At 50.8% G+C, this 20,653-nt stretch overlaps 1 protein-coding gene across 3 annotated transcripts in view; it reads left to right on the top strand.

Annotated features, from left to right (window-relative positions):
• Nucleotides 1-558: 558 nt before the first annotated feature.
• LOC128321918 (adhesion G protein-coupled receptor E3-like) overlaps nt 559-20,653 on the top strand; it is a 75,055-nt gene continuing 54,960 nt past the window's right edge. For all 3 annotated transcript variants that reach the window (XR_008305417.1, XM_053242454.1, XM_053242453.1), the window contains exons 1-5: nt 559-627; nt 2,102-2,134; nt 16,232-16,294; nt 18,491-18,637; nt 19,429-19,499. Coding sequence is in view for 2 of the 3 variants with exons in the window: in XM_053242454.1 (XP_053098429.1) it covers nt 597-627; nt 2,102-2,134; nt 16,232-16,294; nt 18,491-18,637; nt 19,429-19,499 (345 nt within the window). In the remaining variant the exon portion in view is untranslated. The remainder of the gene's footprint in view (nt 628-2,101; nt 2,135-16,231; nt 16,295-18,490; nt 18,638-19,428; nt 19,500-20,653) is intronic.

The raw sequence follows: 20,653 nt of genomic DNA, 5'->3' as shown, positions 1-20,653 counted from the left end.
GGGCCCGCCCTGGCCAGTCCCCATAGAGGCACAAGGAAGCGATTGATTTGATTGGGAAAGAGGGAGGAACTTTGTCCCTTCCTGCTGCTCGGGTCCGTTCGCTGGCCACTGCTCCCCTCCTCTTCGTTTGCCTGCCAGCAGCCACAGCGGCGCAGCAGAGTCTTGCCGTCTGAGGGTGGCCGAGCAGAAGCAAGGGGCCTCCTAGGGGGCCCTTTGAGGCAGCCAGGCCGGGAGACAACTGTCTCCCCTTGCCTAATGAACGGTACGCCCCAATAGCTTCACCCTGGGAGGCAGGCTCTTACAGATCAAGAATCACTTGAGTAGAGAGTCACTGCCAGTTAGAGAGCACAGTGCTGAGCTAGTTAGACCAATGGTCTGAGACAGAGTAATGGCAGTTACGACTGTTGACAGGAAGAGCTACAAAGCTATCTATGTCTTTTGAATACTTATCTTTTGAATATTTATCTCAAGATTCTGGGAACTGGGAGTTATGCAAATTTTGGTTTTAAAAGAGAGAGAGCTGCACTCAGCACTTTCAAGTTCCTTTAACTCTGAGTCCCGGGCATTAAAAAAGCAAAGTCACTGCAAGCAAGATCATGAGGAGCACACTCTACTGCCTGATACTGGGTGAGTATGAAATACCGAAACTAACAAAGCCGGAATAGGCAGCGAACTAAGCAACCCACGGGAAAGCAATCCAAATCCTGGTCCCAGAAGGGGGTGTTGTAGGCAGGGATAACAAGAAGTCTTCTGTGAACATATGAAGCTATCTTCATATGTTCATAGCTATCTTCATAGTCAGACCATTGGTCTATAATATGACTCCATGTGCCTCAGTTTTGTCCACACAGACTGGCAACAGCTCTCCAGGGTTTCATACAGGGGTGTGTCACATCCCTACCTGGAGATGCCATGGATTCTTAATATTCTTAACCCGGGATCTTCTGCATCCACTACAGTCAATCCCAGGTTAAATGGTCTAAAATGTAATTCAAATGTTAAATTTGACTTTAAAGTTATAACACTTTAAACTCAGATGCTGACAATGTCTTTGAATTATCATGCTGTTATTAGAATATATTCTTCCTATTGGCACTGATCCTTACATATTATATGAATATAAGTTTATGTCCATGCTGGGCTTTGGGGTGGAGAAAACAGATACACTGATCCAGTGCATCTGATCCCTGCAGACTGCACTTCTATTGGGATGGCAGCAAGCTGGCTCCTTTCTGCTCCCTACCTTGCAGAAGGGAAATGGAGTGGAGCTGGTGCAAAGGCTGTGCAGTTCACACAGCCAAGGTAGAATATCAGGGAGGATTCTTTTAGATCATTCCATGCTTAATGACTGAGAAACTTCCCCCAAGTTCTTCATGAACTGGAGGCAGGAGCAATTCCCATGTTTATATGAAACCAGCATGATTTATTTTCATGTACAGCTTGTTAGGATCGAGGTGCACAAGAGTTCGCAGTCACAGTCTCTTCAGCCCATGTCAGATTGGCTTCAGTGGGTGACACCATAAGCTGCATTTGACCAAAGCAGCTGTAGTGACTCTGTTTCCAATGGAAGTGGAAGATCCTAGTCAATTCCAGAAAAACCAGAATGTTATGCCAGGGTACTAGACAAAATCAAAAATCCAAAAAGGTTTGTGGCATGAGTTTTCATAAGGAGGAACCGATTAACTTTTATTAGATAGCATTTAAGGCTGCATTTACAAAAGCAATCAACAGTGGATATCTTACCATTTCCCAAGAAAATGTGGTCATATACAAAAGAAGGTGGAGTGGCAATAATTGTGAGTGGATATCACAGTATGCTAGTGCTTCCAGGCTTGGGTAGCATTCAGTTACTACATCAAATGCCTTTTTGCCTAATTCTCCAGCATTTGCTGCCTCAACAATCTTTCTTAACAGATGGTGTTTAAAAACAACAGCAACAACTTTGCTTCGTTCTGTAATGGCATAAATAACTAACCATTGTTATGTTTTATGTTATTAATTGTTTCAAATCTTGTTGTTTTAAATAAATATGTTTTCTTTAAAGAGGGCGTTTCTTTAAACAGATCCATTTAACATCATATTGTTTCCTTATTTATCCCAGGTCTTGGAGTTCTTATCAGTGCAGATGGAACAGGTAGAATATATTTATGTGTTGGTGGGTGGAGTGGGTGGTAATCAATAAAGAGTAACTGAAGTGCCTTTTATCCATTCCAGCTCATTTTCTTTGCAATCAAAGTCTGTCATCTATCATGTTTTCAATATTCTGCCATGACCATAACACCTTTTAATTATTATTTTTTTAAAGAGACAGCTATGAGGCTCACCCTGGAAAGGCAGATGAGAGTTAGTCTGGGAGGGGATCTGGTCTTATGGTAGCAAGCATGAATTGTTCCATTTGCTAAGCAGGGTCCACCCTGTTTTGCATTTGAATGGGAGACTACATGAGTGAGCACTGCAAGGTATTTCGCTTAAGGGATGGGGCTGCTCTGGGCAGAGCACCTGCATGCTGGCATACAGAAGGTTCCACATTCCCTCCCTGGCATCTCCACATCAGAGCTGAGAGAGAGACTCCTGCCTGTAACCTTGGAGAAGCTGCTGACAGTCAGTGTAGACAATACTGAGCTAGATGAAACCAATGGTCTGACTCAGTAACTGCTATGTTCCTATTTCTGTTGTGCAGATAGTACTCACTTAAACTCAGTGAAACAGGCAGTGTAATCCTAACCATGTTTGCTCAAAATTAAGCCCCAATGAGTTTGATGGGACTTATTTCCTTGTATGTGTACATAGGATTGTGGCATTAAGCTGCAATCCTGTGCATAGTTACCTGGAAGCAAACCCCACTGAATACATTGAGCAGCATTCAAATTAAGTTAGTCATAACTAAGTCCCAATAAAATGAATGGGAAGTTAGTTATAGCTAACTTGTCCCATTGATTTCAATGGTGCTTAGTTAGGACTAACTAGTCTGTGAGGCTCAAAGGTAAAGGGTGCCATTGAGTCAGTGTCGACTCCTGGTGACCACAGAGCCCTGTGGTTGTCTTTGGTGGAATACAGGACGGGGTTTACCATTGCAGTATGAGATGATGCCTTTCACCATCATCCTATATCACTGCTGTCCGATATAGGAGTTCCCCATAGTCTGGGAATCATACCAGTGGGGATTTGAACCGGCAACCTCGGGCTTGCTAGTCAAGTCATTTTCCCGCTGCATCATTAGGTGGTTACTTTCAAGTAAATATGCACCGGATATACAGGTTAGTTCAGACATTTGTCCTTCAGGTAAAAGCTAATGCAAGATGAGGCAAGGCTATGGATTTCGGAACTGCGTGTACCTACCAGTATGTGTCAGAAGTAATGTATGACCTATTTGTGCATACAGAAGGATGGAAAGATTGCAGAGCAGAAATCATGACAACTGCATACATTTGTACAAATAGATCACATAGATCCTCGAGTTACACATGTGTGACCCGCACATCTTCTAGGGTCACTCTCTTTCCCTGCTCTGTCTGTCTGTGTGTGTGTTTGTGTGTGTGTGTGTGTGTGTATGCATTATGCATGCTTTTGTGGGGAAGAAAAATGGTGGAATTGGTCCTTTGTGTAGTAATAGGTCTGCCAGATTAAATAGGGGACTGGGCTAATCTGGCTTTAATAACTATGTAGAGGGACATAACCAGCTGGTGAACTTTTCCTATCATAATGCTGTAGTCTTAAAAGAATCTGTGCCTCTCAGAATTCTCTAATCTGAAAGAGGATTGTAACCATGACCTATGCTGAGTCTTTCAACCCAGATATGCGATCAGTATCCATTGCAATGAGCATTGACTTGAGCCAATAGCTGTGTTCTGGGCAGAGGCGCTCTTACCCCAAGGCTTCAGGGCCAAAGTCCAGGGCCTCTTGGGGCCTGGGGGCCTAATCCACTTTCGTCTGTCCCAGGTGGAATGGTCTCTGCGCTGCTGGCCCACACTGTGTCGGGCAGCCGAGCATGACTGTGACCTGTGCTGTGTGCCAAACATTACCTCTGTTTTAGAGACAGAGGGGGGAGTGGGGAAAGAAATATGTGGAATGGGGCTGTGTTGTGTATTGAAATATTTCTGCTAATGCATATTTGCATAAATATACCTGGTTTTTTCATTCTTGTGAGCTCAATTGTTGTTTGTGCCCTCAAGAACTCATGTGTTGAAAATACTGTGTGTGTCATGGTGTGTGTGTGTGTGTGTGTGTGTGTGTGTGTGTAGGGGGATGATGTTTAACTTGCAGCACGGGGGGTGGGGGCTCTAAAGGTCTTTAGGGCCAGGCTCCAAAAGTACCCAGGTGCTTTGCTGCTGATCTCTGGAATCAAAGTTGAGAGACGAAAGAACTTCAGTTTGAATAATTGCCAGAGCAGATTTCCTCTATTCCATGCTGTTATTGTTCCACAGATTTATCTGGACTTGTGTTCTCCTCTTCCACTGCTTCTCCTAAATTCCAACAAGTTTAGCAGAAGATTTTTCGGAGTTCAGCAGGCAGGCTGCAGACTGATAGTCCGGAGACAGCCAAGATGGGAGTGTGAAAGGAATTGAAATACAATCCAGTTTGATTAAGGCTTTGTTGGTTTTAATTGTTAATATGGCACTGTTACTTTAGAAAGGAAAGCCTAGTGGAACTCTGGGGAAAGGGAGGGGGAAACCACAGAATAGCTCTAGGGTTGGCCTAGACCAGGGGTGCACAACTCAAATGATCCAGGGGGCCAGAAACAACCATGAGGATGTATGGGGATGGAGGAGGGCAACAAGCTTGTAAAAGCATCTGCTGAGCTGTGAAGCAATAAAAGTTTGATTTTTTTTTTCACATTCTCCTAGCATTGTGGATACAGAACAATTCTCCTAGTATTGTGGATACGTAACAGATGCAGGCGTAAAACAGTAGGGATGTGCGGTTCGGTCCGGATCCGGACCAGTTCGTCCTGAACCGGTCCGGATCCGGCGGTTTGATCCCGGACCGAATCGGGCCCTTCTGGGACCGAGCCGGACCGAATCCGAGCCGGTTCGGTACCGAACCGGCTCGGGTTTACCGAACCGGTTCGGGAACGCCATTGCCAGTCTCTGAGTGTCTCTTAAAAGTTTCAAGTGTGTCCTCCATTTTGTGTCTCCTTCCCGAAACTTTTGCTCCTCCTTGCATCCATTTTGTGATGCTATTTCCAGGCATTGTATTGGCTGTGCTATTGATCCTTGATTGGCCAGAATGAGTCCTTTGGTCTGGTAGGCTGCTTGGCTGTTGCACTGTTGAGAGCTGGCACCCTGTTGGCCGTGGGGGGAGTGCAAAGGTGGGGGCTCCCAAAGGAGGGAATTTCAAACCTATATAAACCCAAGCCTCTTCTCTGGAAACTTCTCTTGGCTGCAGTTGTGGGATCATCTCTGAGACCTTGCTTGCTCTTTTGCTGCTGGTGTCTGCTGTGAGTCCCTGCTGACTGTGTGTCACATTAGTGTGTGTCTGTCTCTCTGCTCTCTCTGTGTGTTGTTGTGTGCCACCTTGTCCATCTGCCCTCTGTCTGTCTCTGTCCAAACCTCTTTAATACTTTCCCCTCAACTTTTTCCAACTTTCCCTGTTGTGTTTTCTGTTCTCTTCACCCTTTCTCTCTCAACCCTTCTCCCAAAGTTTTGGCTTGCCCTCCTCCCCCCCCAACCCCCCCCCCATCTTCTGCATTGCTTTCCTGTTTTTGTGCCTTGCCTGACTTTTGTTCCACTTTTTGAGTTTCATTCAATTATTGCTTCTGTGTAAATTTATATATTTGCTGATTTTGGTTTTTAATTAATAACTTCTGCTATTGTTATTGCTGGCTGCCTGTCTGAGTTGTGTTCCTGAGGATTTAGTTTATATTATTGCTGCAATTGGATTCCTTGTGTTCTGATTTTGATTGTTAATTTGTTCCCCTCTGGCCCTGCTCCTAGCTTCCCCCCTCCCTCCCTCCCTCCCTCCCTCCCTCCCTCCCACCCAGATAAGATTGTTTCCCTCCTGTGCTGCTGCCTGTTGAGTCTTGCATTCTTTGGATTTCTTTGTGGAATTAGGTTCTGGTTTTGGTTTTGCTCCCTGTGTGTGTCCCACCCACTCCCCCAGTCCCTCCCCCTGGTAGTTGTTACACACACACACCCCGCCCTGAGACTTTCTGGCTGCCCTTTGGTTTCGTTTTTTTTTACTTTGTGTATAGATTCTTTTGATTCAAATTTGATTGTTCCCCTGTGTGGCCCTCTGCTCCCAGCTTCCCCCTCCCTCCCCTCCAGAAACCCACTCCCCCCACTGCCACCTCCTCCTCCTCCACTCCTGCCCTGCCTGCCCCCTCCCACCCAGACTGAGTGTTGTTCCCCATCCTCCCTGGTGCTGCTGCTGCCTGTTGAGTCCTGTCTTAGTTACTTTGGTTTTTTGTGTGAAATCAATTAGCTTCTTTTGGTTCTGGTTTTGCTGTGTGTGTGTCCCATTCCTCCCTGCTGGTTGTTGTTGGTTCCTCCCCCCCCCCCCGACTTTCTGCCCATTGGTCCCAGGTGTTTTTTTTTGGACTTTTTTTCATATTGTTTGGTTTGCTTTGATTGATTGATTCATTGATTGTTCCCCTCTCTGTGTGGCCCTCTGCTCTGCTCCCAGCTTCCCCCCTCCCTCCCCTCCAGAAACCCACTCCCCCCACTGCCACCTCCTCCTCCTCCACTCCTGCCCTGCCTGCCCCCTCCCACCCAGACTGAGTGTTGTTCCCCATCCTCCCTGGTGCTGCTGCTGCCTGTTGAGTCCTGTCTTAGTTACTTTGGTTTTTTGTGTGAAATCAATTAGCTTCTTTTGGTTCTGGTTTTGCTGTGTGTGTGTGTGTGTGTCCCATTCCTCCCTGCTGGTTGTTGTTGGTTCCTCCCCCCCCCAACTTTCTGCCCATTGGTCCCAGGTTTTTTTTTTTTTGGACTTTTTTTCATATTGTTTGGTTTGCTTTGATTGATTCATTGATTGTTCCCCTCTCTGTGTGGCCCTCTGCTCTGCTCCCAGCTTCCCCCTCCCTCCCCTCCAGAAACCCACTCCCCCCACTGCCACCTCCTCCTCCTCCACTCCTGCCCTGCCTGCCCCCTCCCACCCAGATTCATCCCCCTTTACGCATACTAATCCCCCCAAAACACACCCTGCCCTCTGGTCTCTCCCCCTCTTGCCCCCCAACTCCCTGCTACATACCCCAGACCCCCTGAAACACACTCCACCTCCCAAACACCCTCTGGTCTCTCCCCCTCTTTCCCCCCTGACTCCCCGCTACATACCCCAGACCCCCTGAAACACACTCCACCTCCCAAACACCCTCTAGTCTCTCCCCCTCTTGCCCCCCTGACTCCCCGCTACATACCCCAGACCCCCTGAAACACACTCCACCTCCCAAACACCCTCTGTTGGTCTCTCCCCCTCTTTCCCCCCTGACTCCCCGCTACATACCCCAGACCCCCTGAAACACACTCCACCTCCCAAACACCCTCTGTTGGTCTCTCCCCCTCTTGCCCCCCTGACTCCCCGCTACATACCCCAGACCCCCTGAAACACACTCCACCTCCCAAACACCCTCTGTTGGTCTCTCCCCCTCTTGGAACCGTCACTGCTGCTGCTGCTGTCCTCCTCCCACACCCGAATCCCCCTCCCTGCTGCTACATTACAGCTCCTCCTCTCTTCTTCCTCTCTCTCTCTCTTTCTCTCTCCTCATCCCTTCACTTCTTCTTCCTCCCACAGCTGCAGCCACACAGTATCCTACCTCCGACCTCACCTGGAGGTCCCCGCCATCGGTTTTTTTTTCTTTTGAAAGTTGTTTTATTTCATTTGTCTCTGCTTGGGGGTGAGTTGAGCAACAACACATAAATAGTGTGGTCTCCTCACTTCTGCCCCTCCATTGTTGAACTACCCCGGTTGCCTGTGCCTCGTGCGGCCGCCCTGTTGTGTCCCAGCCCAGGGGGTTGGCTGGCGGCGGCGCATCCGTGACCAGCAGTGAGCGGCAGGAGAAGGACCGGAAGAAGAGGGGTTAGTGCGTGTGCAATTGTGCACCTTTTGTTGCCCCCTTTCTCTCCCTAGCTGGCGGTTTTAAATAGGGACACCCCTATCTTGAAATGCATTTGGGTGTGGGGAGGAGGGAGAGGAGATGTACCGTTGCAACTTGTGTCTTCATGCCCAATAAAGAAATTGCTGCTGTGTGTTGCGTTGCATTGCATGCGTCTTGCAGGTGGTTTTTGAACAGGTGCCTTCTTCCAGAGTGTTTCCTTGCCTCTGGGGCAGTCTGAGTGGGGTCAGGGGATCGGATGCTGCCACTACATGCTGGGCCAATGCCACGCCAGAGTGTTTCCTTGCCTCTGGGGCAGTCTGAGTGGGGTCAGGGGATCGGATGCTGCCACTACATGCTGGGCCAATGCCACGCCAGAGTGCTTCCTTGCCTCTGGGGCAGTCTGAGTGGGGTCCTGGGTTCTGATGCTGCCACTACATGCTGGGCCAATGCCCCGCCAGAGTGCTTCCTTGCCTCTGGGGCAGTCTGAGTGGGGTCCTGGGTTCTGATGCTGCCACTACATGCTGGGCCAATGCCACGCCAGAGTGCTTCCTTGCCTCTGGGGCAGTCTGAGTGGGGTCCTGGGTTCTGATGCTGCCACTACATGCTGGGCCCATGCCATGCCAGAGTGCTTCCTTGCCTCTGGGGCAGTCTGAGTGGGGTCAGGGGATCGGATGCTGCCACTACATGCTGGGCCAATGCCACGCCAGAGTGCTTCCTTGCCTCTGGGGCAGTCTGAGTGGGGTCCTGGGTTCTGATGCTGCCACTACATGCTGGGCCCATGCCATGCCAGAGTGCTTCCTTGCCTCTGGGGCAGTCTGAGTGGGGTCCTGGGTTCTGATGCTGCCACTACATGCTGGGCCAATACACACATATGATGATGATCATGATGTTCAATCCATGAGGCTGCCATCAAGTGTTTGCTGCTGCTTGCTTGCCATGGCATTGGGCGGGCAGAGTCACAGAGTGGGTGGGTTCAACCTCTGTGTAGGTGTGACTGGGTTCTGGTTTGGGTTGTGTGCAATTTAGAGTCACTAAATAGGCTGCATTGAGTTTGATGCTCCCCCCACAGGAGCATTACTTGAGAACCACCCCCCAGAACCCACACTTTGTGTTCCAGTTCACTAAATAAGGGTTTCCTCCTTTGATCTGCAGGTTCCCAAGCATTGACTGCGTCCCTCCCCCACCCCCGGTAGGTGCTGTGCCCTCCCCCCATCCACTCCCCCCCCCCAAAAAGTTAAAAACTTGCCACCCACACCACAACTACTCCACCCAACTGCCCGTGCCACCCTCCCACACCAGGGGTCCACCCTTTAACCCCCTATTTTTTAAAAAAACCCTCCCAGACCCATCTCCCCAATTGGCTTGGTGGTTGACTCCCAAATTCTAAAAGGACACCCTCCCCCTCACTTCGATTGGCTTCCCCCCCATATCAAAAAGTCTTCCTTTCCCCCCAATTGGCTTCCTTTTTTGAAAACAAACTTCCCCCCCCGCCGCCTCCAAATCAGTTGCTTTTTTTTTGGCCCCTAAGCCCTTCCAAATTATTTTTTTGACCCTGTCTGGCCTTCCTCCTAAAGTCTCCCTCCTTCTGACCTAGCAGCATGTCTGAGCGCCGTGTGGCGCGCAGGGCTCGCTCAAGGCTGGCAGGCAGAGGTGGGAGAGGCCAGGTGCGGGGTGAGCCTGTGGCATGGGGAGGGAGAGGACGCGGGGAGCCTGAGGACACCCCAGTTCTCCCCATTGGAGAATTCTTTGCTCCGGCCCCATCTTTGGTGCGCAGGATTCAGTTCCCCATGCCTGCTGCCACCAATCGCGGCAGAGGCAGAGGCACCGTTAGGGCTGTGGCGGGTCCCTCCTCGCCGGCGGCACCAGGTGCTGCTGAGGTACCACCAGTTGTTGAGGTGGAGGAGACTGTGGAGTTGGAAGAGCAGGTAGAGGGCGGTGAGGACCGTGCGGCTGGCAGCGATGCAGCCAGGTTCTCCCTCCCTCTGGGGCCCCTTCCCCCTATCCTTTCGCCGCTCAGTGGGGCCCCCCCTCGTGAAGCCCGACACTCTGGTGGGGAGCGGTCTGGCGAGGTGGTGGAGGAGAGGCCTGCCTCTCCGATGCCAGTTGAGCCGGGCCCTTCCTCCGCTGTGGAGGGCGGAAGGGGCGGGTTGGGTGGCAGCAGTGGGCAGGCAGCAGCGGCCGCCCCCCCCCCAGGACTGCAGCCACCCTGCGAGAAACGGCCTAGGATGGCGCCCAGGGTGCAGGAGGCCAAGGGCAGTGGTGCATGGGTGCATTTTGAGGTCCCTCAAGATGCCCCATTCCACGCCCGCTGTGTCCACTGCAGGATGCTTGTCAGCCGTGGAAGGGACCCTGCGCACCTGGGTACGACGCCTATGTGGAGACACCTAGAGCGTCACCACCCAGGTCTCAGGGGACAGGCTGGCAGCGCTAGTGCGCCTTGTGCATCTGCCACTAGGGCGGGCAGCGGCAGTGTGCCAGCCAGCAGGCAGGCTACACTGCCCGACCAGCGGTGGACGCAGTCCTCGGGCAGCCAGCGTATTGTTCGCGTGGACCATCATCACCTCACCCGCCTCATAGGGGAGATGATTTCCACCGATGACCAGCCGTTTCAGGTGGTCGAGAACAACGGCTTCCGCCGGATTCTCCAATACCTGGCTCCCGAATACGTCATCCCCTCAAGGACCACGTTCAGCCGGAATGTGGTCCCCTCCCTGTACCGCCGGTGCAGGGAGCTCGTGTCGGCCGAGCTGCGTGCAGCTCCGGCCGGGACAAGCGTGCATTTCACGACTGACCTCTGGACCAGTGTCAGTGGGATGCACGCTTCTTTCCTGGCCCTCACTGCCCACTGGTGGGGACCGGAGAGTGAGGGGGCCTCCGCGGGCGATGCTTCCGGGTCCGGAGCGGCTCCCGCTGCACTACGGCACAGGTGTGGACACGAGGCACACCGCGGAGGAGGTGGCGGCCGTACTCGACCGCCAGATAGAGGAGTGGATTGGCGGGTGTCCACACCTCTCCCGCGGCTTCATTGTCACCGACAATGGAGCCAACGTTACCGCCGCTGTTGAGACAGTAATGGACTGTGTGAACATACGGTGTATGGCACACACGCTCCATCTGACCGTCAGGGACGCCCTTGGCCTTAAGGAGCTGAAGGCGTCCCAGGAGAAGGGGGCCCGCCCCATCCCAGCTGCTGTTGCTGCCACGGCCACGCTTGTGGATAAGTCTCGCAAGCTGGCCGCCCACTTCCACCGCAGCGAGAAGTCCAGGAGACTGCTTCGCCAGAAGCAGGATGACCTTGGCCTTCCTCGCCATCTCATCCCTACGGATGTGGAGACGCGGTGGAACTCCACCTTCCTCCTGTTCCAGCGCCTGTTGGAGCAGGAGAGAGCCCTTGTCGCCCTGGCGAGGGACGAGTCCTTGGATGTCTGCGACTTCTCGAACGCAGAGTGGAAGCAGATGCCCGAGGTGGTGTCGGCACTCGAGCCCTTCCAGCTTGCCACGAAGGGCTTGTGTGGCGACACCACTCCCTTGAGCCAGGCGCTGCCCACAGCTGTTGGTCTCGAGAAGCTGATGGGTGGACTCCATATCTCTCTGACCACGCCAGAGGGTCGTGCTCTGGCTGGGAGGCTGAGGTTTGGGGTTGACAAGCGGCTCGTTGATGTGCTGGGAGACAGGGAGGAGTATGTCCTCGCTTGTCTCTGTCACCCAGCCCTCAAGGGCAATGCCGTGAGTGCCGACGAATTGCCCAGGTGGAAGGGCATCCTGGTCGAGAAGGTTAGGGAGGAGGAGGCCGCTAGGGCCCGCAGAGACCAGGGTGTTGGTAGTGGTGCGGGGGCAGCCCTCGCGGCCCAACCCGCACCCAGCAGCAGCATGGGCGGCCAGCCGGCGTCAGCTTCCCCTTCCCCTCCCTCTTCCCAGTCCAGCAGCGCGGCATCCCAGGCGGCGCCATCGCAGCAGCCACTTGCTACCGACTCGAGATCCGCCCAGTGGTTTCAGCGGTTCTGCTATGGCGCCATGCCTGGTATGCGGGAGGCTCGACCTGCCAGGCCCCCCTCCAGTGCTGAGCAATGCGTTGCGCAGTACTTGGAGGAGCCTGTGGAGGGAGACGGCGTGGACTGCGCACAGTTCTGGGCGAGCCGCCGCCAAGTCTGGCCAGACCTGGCGGTGGTGGCTGTGCGCCTCCTCTCCTGCCCCCCAACCAGTGTCCAGAGCGAGCGGGTGTTTTCACGTGCCGAGGACGTGGTGACACCCTCTCGCTCCCGCTTGGACCCTGGTCTGGTGGAGCAGCTGGTCTTCCTTAAGGTGAACCTCCCCCTGTTGGGCTACCCCAAGCTGGAGTTTGAGCTGGGCGAGTGATTACCGTGGGTTGCCCCATGGTTGGTCACCTGCCTGGCTCGACCTCTGTGCTTATCCCTACCCTCCCCCCTTCCACCTCTAGCTGAGCTGACGTGACAGATGTTGAGCCGTGCCAGCCAGTCGCAGCATGTAGTGTGCCCACACAGAGATGCAGTTGTAGTAGTAGTTGTAGTGCTGCGACTGGCCAGATGTTTACAATGCCCACGCCCACCTAAAAAGAAACCCAATGCTGACCAGCACAGGCCCTTTATCTATCCACCTGTCAGCATTTGGGGACCTGGCGTGGGCACGGCACACCCCCCCAAAGTAGCACAGCCCACGGAGTACTAGACTTAGCGGCAGCGGCGGGTATACATTCTAAAATGCAGTGTAGATATGTAAATACTGTATGTAAATAAACATGTAAATAATTTTTTCTTTAAAAACCCCATGTTAAAATCAAGCCTCAAAATTATGCAAAAGAAAGAAAAAAAGGTGACAAAGGGAGAACAAAATGATGAATGCCAAATGAATTGATTTTATTGAAAATGTTGCCAGAAATCATGTGTGGGGGGCTTGGTTTACATGGAGAAAATGATTGGATGATTTTTTCTAATGAAACGAATGAATTATTATCATCTTATGTTCATCTTGATTGTGGTCACTGTTGATGTTGGCTGATGGCAAAAAACCCAAAACCATCAGAATAGCAATGAACTGGCTGCCAACACAACATATTGATTGATAACTGTGCAGGGGGGGAATTGGGTCTGTGTGTGTGTGTGAGGTGCAGGCTCAGTCTGTCTCTTCCTGTTGTGTGTCTGTCTGTCTGTCTGTCTGTGTGAATGGATGCCTAGCACTGTCTCTGTGTGTGGATGCTTCCTGTGTGTGGTGTGGTGTGTGTCTGTCTACATGTTTTTTCCTCCCCCCTCCAACTCCCTCCCCCCATGCCTCCCTCCATCCCTCCCCTCTCATCCTCCCCCCTTCCTCTTCACCACCTTCCATCCTCCCTCCCTTCCAGCCCACCACCGCCTCACCTGCCCCCAACCCCGGTCTGGCAGATGATGAGAGTCTGGTCTCTCCCACCGAAGCACACACGTGAGCACGTGTGTGCACAAATATGTGGCTGAGCAACTCTGAGCCGGACCCTCCCCCCCTTCAATCCCCTCTACATCCCTCTCCCCCTCCCCTTTCCTCCCCCCTGCCTCCCTCCCTGCCTCCCTCCCTCCCCCCTCCTAGCTAGCAGCGCACACATACACAGTACACACACACAAAACACCTGTGGTGGCAAACACCACCAGCACACATGCACTCACACTGGTGCCACCACCTGCCTTGGGCCTCTCTGTGTCCTTGAGCAAATATGTGGTGGTGGACCAGAGAAGCATTTCTTTCCAGCAAGGCAAAAGGCATGCACTCACTGCACACACACACACACACGAAGAAGAGGTGAAAAGACGAGAAGAGGCAACTTCTAGAACCAGCAGCAGCAGGTGAGTGTCGTGTAATTGTGTTGCTTCCCAAGGCCACTGCCCATGCTCAATGCTCAGTCTGCTGAAACTAAAGAACTAGCCACAATCATCCTTCCTCACACGCAGCGCAGCGCAGCTCAGCTCAGCTCAGCTGCACAGCACACTGACTAACTAGACACTACAGCTGGTGGTAGAAAAAACAGAAGTCTAGATTCTAGAAGATGTCCTGGTGGATTTTAAACTTTCAAATCTGTGCTAGGATTGCCTCGCCGCCTCCTCCTCCTCCTCCTCCTGCCTGTAATTGTGCCCTCTCCCCTTGCAGTTGCGCCGTCGTGATGGGTTGGTGATGTGCGTGCGCCGTCTACTTAGCTCTCTCCTCCTCATGTTGGCTGGGCTTGCCAGGCACTGGCTGGCAGCAGCTGTTGGCTGTGTGCTAGTCTCAGGCTGTGGCGCGCATGACTGGACTGGGAATGTGATTGTAGCGGAAACACTGTTTGTGGTGGTAGCAGTAGTAGCTGTTGCTGTTGCTGGGCTGGTGGCTGCTGGCCTGTGCTGACTCTGCGCACTTGGTCTGGTCTGGTAATTTGGATGCAGATGTAGGGTGTGTGTGCATCATCCATGGGGAGCAGCAGAGCAGAGCAGAGCAGAGCAGGTTGGCTGGCTTCTGTCTGTCGGGCCTAGTCAGTGGCAGGCACTGAGTGAGGCGGTGGTTTCTTTGGGCATCACATCACCCATCATGCAGAGTGGCAGGTCTGCTGCTCTGCTGCTCCGCCTCCTGCTTCTTCTCTGTGTGTGCTGCTCTTGTGCTTAGTGTGCTTCTCCGCTGCTGCTGCTGTGCTGGCAGGCAGCACAGCAGTGGCCTTTTTGTTAGATCAGAGAGTGGGTGTTGTCTCTCTGAGTGTCCTCCTCTTACTTGCTTGGATAGGAGTGGTGGTAGTAGGTAGGCATTAAGATGGACTGACTAGGTGTTACGTGTTAGGGCGCCCAGAGAGAGGCGCCAAAAAGATGGGGTGGCAATTGTTGGGTTGCTCCTAGTATTATTGGTTAATTTTTGAAGAAAATTTTTTTTCCATTGGCTAGAATGGGGGTTTAGGGCTGCCCCAGACCCACCTCTGTGGGGTGGCAGCACCGCCAAAGTGGGTCCAGGGCCATGGCAAAAATGCCCTCAGTCCCTCCCAGCAATCCCCGTAGAGATAGGAGTGATGGTTCTGTTGTTTTTCTGAGGTGTTCTGAGTGAGTGTGGATTCTGTGATAGCAAATGAGAGTGGATTCATGGTGTCTCATTGGAAATCTCATTAGCTATCATAGAATCTACACTCAGAACACCTCAGAAAAACAACAGAACCATCACTCCTATCTCTACGGGGATTGCTGGGAGGGACTGAGGGCATTTTTGCCATGGCCCCGGACCCACTTTGGGGGTTCTGCCACCCCACAGAGGTGGGTCGGGGGCAGCCCTAAACCCCCATTCTAGCCAATGGAAAAAATTTTTTTCTTCAAAAATTCACCAATAATACTAGGAGCCACCAATTACCTTGAGATTTTTGGGGTGGAGGACACCCATGGGTGGCTACCACCCACCCCAGCTTTTTGCCCCTAAGGGCTCCACATTGTGAGTTATGGGCAAAAATTAATTTAAAAAAAAATTGTAAAAAATCAGAGGAAGGTCCAATCGACTTGAAATTTGGGTGGCAGGTAGAACACAATGTCCCCTTCAAAACCAGCCACTTTTTGTGATCCGAACCAGTTCGGTTCGGATCCGAACCGGTTCAAAACCGAACTGGACCGGGGGGTGGTCCGGCAAAACCAAAACCGAACCACCCCGGTCCGGTCCGGACCCGGTTCGGACCCAAACCGAACCGGGAGAACCGGTTTTATGCACATCCCTATAAAACACGATGACGGTAATCTGGAAGCTGGTTAACATCATGCAGGAGACCAACAAACTAGAAACACAGAGAGAGGAAAAGGCAGCCTCTCAACAACAAGTTGAACAGCCTGCTGTTCAGAGCAGGCTGGAGTGCGGGCCAGTGCAACAGGAGAAGCTAAGCCTCCTGTCCCTCCAGGCTTGCAGGGAACTTCTCTCCCTGCAAGCCTGCAGATGCTCTTCCCAGAGTGGCCCCATTGGAAGATGTTACAGTGCTCACATGTTGTCTCCCATTCTAATGCAAACCAGGGCAGACCCTGCTTAGCAAAAGGGACATTTCATGCTTGCCACCACAAGACCAGCCCTCCTCCCCCTGTGATGCAATGATATGTACGGTTGCATCAAAATGGCTTTTCTGCAGTGTTTCACAATGTGCACATGTGTATTGGTATTGGATGACAGTAATCAGTCTTGCGGAACAAGATCCTGCTTACAATAGAAAAATAACAGGAAACCCTTCTTTTGTAGGAGCAGCTGAGCCACAGAAGCTGTGGTATGAGGACATTCTAAACAGTGTTGTGGAGATATCAGGTATGTTTTTGTTGGAAATTCTCTGTGGTGAGAGAATCCCTTTCTCATTATAGCAGAGTGCACAGAGACACAACACAGCGGTAGTTTAGTTAGGCATGCGTGTGTGCTGAGAGTAAAGTAACTTGGAGCCAACTCATAGTTTCAAATCAATATAAAAGGCATTTATTAAGGAACTCCATTCTAGATAGGAAAGTGAGGATTTAGGATCTCTAATCTATCTATCTATCTGGATGCAGATGGATTCTGCATCCTCTCTGCACATTTGGTGCAGGGAGAGAGCCTTGCCATGTTGCAAGGTAGGCGGGCAGGTAGCAAGAGAGAGGAAGGAAGTTTGAATCCCCTGAGATTAGCAATCTACACATCAAAGGGATAGCATCAGAGCAGTGGAGAAGTGATGACAAATGTCTTGACCCTCTAGCCCTCTGACTTACTAGTCTGTCCTCCACTGTCTGAGACAAGAGACAGCGCAAAGTCCTTTAACTTTCCAACATTTTAGGTCATGTCTGCATCATTAGCACCTATAAATCCCATGCCACAGTAAGTAAGGGGGAAGTCACAGGATACATTATACCTTTGGATCAGTGCAGGATTATTTAATGTTATTCCTGACACTGTGCATATGCTTAGAGAATGCAGTTGCATTGACCTCACTGCACAGTGTAGGTTGCATGGCTTAATCGACCACTGGCATGCATTTGATTGTTTCCCCTCCCCACCTGCTTTACCACAGGTATTTACCACAGGGAGGTTATCCTCCCTGGCACCTCTGATTTCCTGTCACCACTTATTTGGTGTCAACCGCTGCCACCATCACTGCTGTTCCACCTGATTTTCATGTCCTGTCACTGCCTTTTTGAAAGGCAAAGGGTAGGGAACAAGGCAAAACTGTGGAGCAGTGGAGTGGTGGTTTAGGTGGACCACCACTCTCTTCCATATTTTCACACTTGGCCTTTTGAAAAGGCAGTGAATGGGCTGGGCTGGGTGGGTGGAGGAGCATCATTAGAAGCAGTGCTATCACCAGATAGGAAAGGAGCAGTTTGGTTGGTGATGTGATCAGTGGAGATAGGTACAGGGTGCCCACTGCTGCCTTTGCCAATCCTTTGCCTGTCCCACCACATTAGCAGCCTGGCTCTAAGCTGCTGATGTCATTGAGTTATGCTGAATGCAGCTGGCCAGCATCTTCTGTCTCAAAGACCAACATGCAACACCTGCTGGTAAGGATGTTGGGCCCATTCCCCTTCAGTTGTCACTCAAAAGTGGTGAGTTCCTGCTATTTCCTTCCCCACACACCACATTAGTTACTGCTTTTTGTGACTCAAAATCTGTTCAGAGGGAATCAAGCCAACATAAAAGACAATTTGAAAATGACGGCATGGTCTTTCAACTCTAGCTGATTATTTTTCCCTTTCTGAACAAATTTTGGCTGGAAGGCTCTACACTACTTAGTTCTATTGCATAGCAAATCAGAAGCACCCTTGTGGCCACCAAAATTTACTTAAACTGCACCAGTTCTTCTGAACTACTGAGTTGTCCTGGATGAAGGGCGACACAACCACATGTTAAAGTCATTCACATCACCAGCCTTACTTGGGCTTGCACAGCCCTACCTGGGTAGAGCTAGTTGTATGGAGCGCTGGGATTGGTCACAATCCCGATGCTCTACACTGGGGTAGCCTGGATTTTCTACCTGAGCTAATAATGAGGTATAAGGGGACAAGCACACCCTTCTACCCGACTCCCTGGTCGTGTGAATACTCGGGCTGCCTGCAGACCAGGCATCCATTGAGCTGAGTGGCAAGAGCACCCAGCAGCAGGGAACTCCCCTCCCGCAATGCACTGCACTCCTCACATGGTGCATTGTGTGATGTGGGAGTCCACAGCCTGCTTTCCCTCCACCCCCTCAATGCTTCCAGAGCGCTCATGAACCACTCATGTGAGCACGTGGCACTGGGAAGCCCGGGAGCAATGCCAGTCAGTCATGTCGGGGGAAGCAGGAAGGCTCCTGCCTTCCCCAGGCCAGGAAAGTTTGATCATGTGAACAACCTTATTGTTTAATTTAGCTTGAGCTGAACTGAATTTTTGTCAATAAAATACCTGGTTTCTTCTTCCGGGATTTTGTTTAAATTCAGATACAATACAAAATACTGTTTATCCCATAGCTAAAAAAAGAGACAGTTGTAAATGTTTATTTTCCAGAATTTTTTTCTGAAAATGCCACTGATGGCAGTGACAACATATCAACCTGTGTTTCTGCTCGTTATGGTGTCCCCTGTGCCTGCCAAGAAGGCTATAGAAGGACATCGAAAGTTTTCTACCAATCCAGTGCTGAGTATCTTTGTGAGCGTAAGTATATACATTTGCATCACCTTTAAAATGCAACTTCAAGAAGCAAAATTATGCACAAGTAATCCTAATTAGACACAGATACCGTAGGGGGTGAGTCAGCTTTACACTATGTCAAGGTTTCAAGTTCCCTCCCTGGCTTCTACAAGATAGGGCTGATAGAGATTCCTGCTTGCAACCTTGGAGAAGCCACTGCCAGTCTGTGTAGACAATACTGGGCTAGATGGACCAATGGTCTGACTCAGTATATGGCAGCTTCCTATGTTCCTTCATGCTTCATAAGAAAGCTGCTCCAGGCCCCTGATCATCTTGCTTGACCGCTTCACCTTTTCCAGGCCTACAATGTCCTTCTTTATATGGTGACCAAAACTGGACACAATACTCCAGATATGGCCATACCATAGATTTGTACAAGGGCATTATAATATTAGCATTTTTATTTTCAATCTCCTTCCTAATGATTCCTAGCATGGAATTTGCCTTTTTCACACACTTAGTGCTTTTTGCCTTTTTCACACATTTGCCTTTTTCACACACTTTTGCCACACACTTAGTCAATACTTCCAACGAGCTGTCCACCATGACCCCAAGATCTCTGTCCTGGTCAGTCTCCGATGGCTCAGACCCAATCAGAGTATATGTGAAATTGTGGGTTTTCTTGCCCAAATATGAATCAGTTTACTCTTGCTTGCATTGCATTTGCCATTTTGATGCCCACATATCCAGTGTGGAAATATCCTTTTGGATCCTTTTTAGAGATCATACAGTTTTACATGATGTTTTCCTCACAGGAATTCCCTATCAATGCAAATTGGATCCAGGGAATGAAAATGCAAATATGTGTTTGAATGCAACAAAACAAGTAAGTCTGCCATATCCAAAATGTGAAATAAGCATAGTGTTTGAAGCAAGATATCATGTTGGTTTCACTAAATATGGCACAGAAAATGATATCTATTATTAGGTAAATTGTTTATTAGCAAGCATTGCAGCTATCTCATCCTGACAGCACAGTTATCAGGTGTAGGTATTTCTTACTTCCCACCTTTTCCCTGTGCACCTCACATACCCATAGTAGTCAAAGCTAAAGCCTGGGGATCAGGTATCATAAAGGAGTGGCCTATCAAAGTTGTATATAAACCTCTATAAGTTGTATATAAACCTTTATATACAAACCTCTATAACTTTGATATACTTGATCTTACAGTGATGTCAAAACTTTAACTGTTGGTCATATAACACTATGTTCTTACTGAGTCAAGCAAAACAAACAAAAACAAAGGACCGGGTCTCACGATCAGTGAGACCCAGTTTGGGGCAGTGAGCAGGAAGAGCGGGCTAAGCCCGCTCTCCCTGCTCACAAGCAGGCAGGGAGCCCTGGGCGGCCGGATTGGCTGCCCACACGATGGCCGGCTTAGAGATGGAGCTGGTGGGGGGAGCAGGGGCCGCGTGGCCCCCGCCAGCCCCAGTATGCCTTGCGCAAGCGCGCAGGGCATACTGGGGAGACCTCCGAGCTGGGAGGCTGCTTTTAAGCCTCCCGGCTGGGGGTCTACTCATGAGTAGGTACTGCGCGAAGGCGCACCACGGCTACTCATGATCGCAAAAAGCATGTTTGCAGGAGCGCTCGCTCCGCAAACCTGCTTTTTGCCAGGGGTTCTCGAGCGGGTTAGCTGCTCCAGAACCACCGGGCTCGGCTGCGAGCCTGGTGGTTCTGATGACCAACAAAAATCGGGCTAGCCTCTGCTAGCCCGATTTTTGTTGGTCGTGAGAATAGCTCCCAAAACTGGCATAGGTTCTCCTTTTAAATAAAATTGGTAATCTATCGCCTCCCAACTTTCCTCCCCAAAGCTTCAGTGCTAAGTGTAAAACAGATGTTATTACTATTTTGCTCATTCTCTGTGTTTCTGTATAACTGGGAACAAAGGAGGGCAGGAAGAGTTTGGGAAGGAAAATCACTTTGGTTCACCTGCTGCTCACTCCCTTAATTTACTGATGAAGTACATCAGTCAAAGATGA

This window comes from Hemicordylus capensis, chromosome 4 (assembly GCF_027244095.1).
Source record: "Hemicordylus capensis ecotype Gifberg chromosome 4, rHemCap1.1.pri, whole genome shotgun sequence".
In the NCBI taxonomy this organism is placed as follows: domain Eukaryota; kingdom Metazoa; phylum Chordata; class Lepidosauria; order Squamata; family Cordylidae; genus Hemicordylus; species Hemicordylus capensis.
Note: the sequence above shows the minus strand (reverse complement) of the source record. Positions and strands in the feature narration are given on the sequence as shown.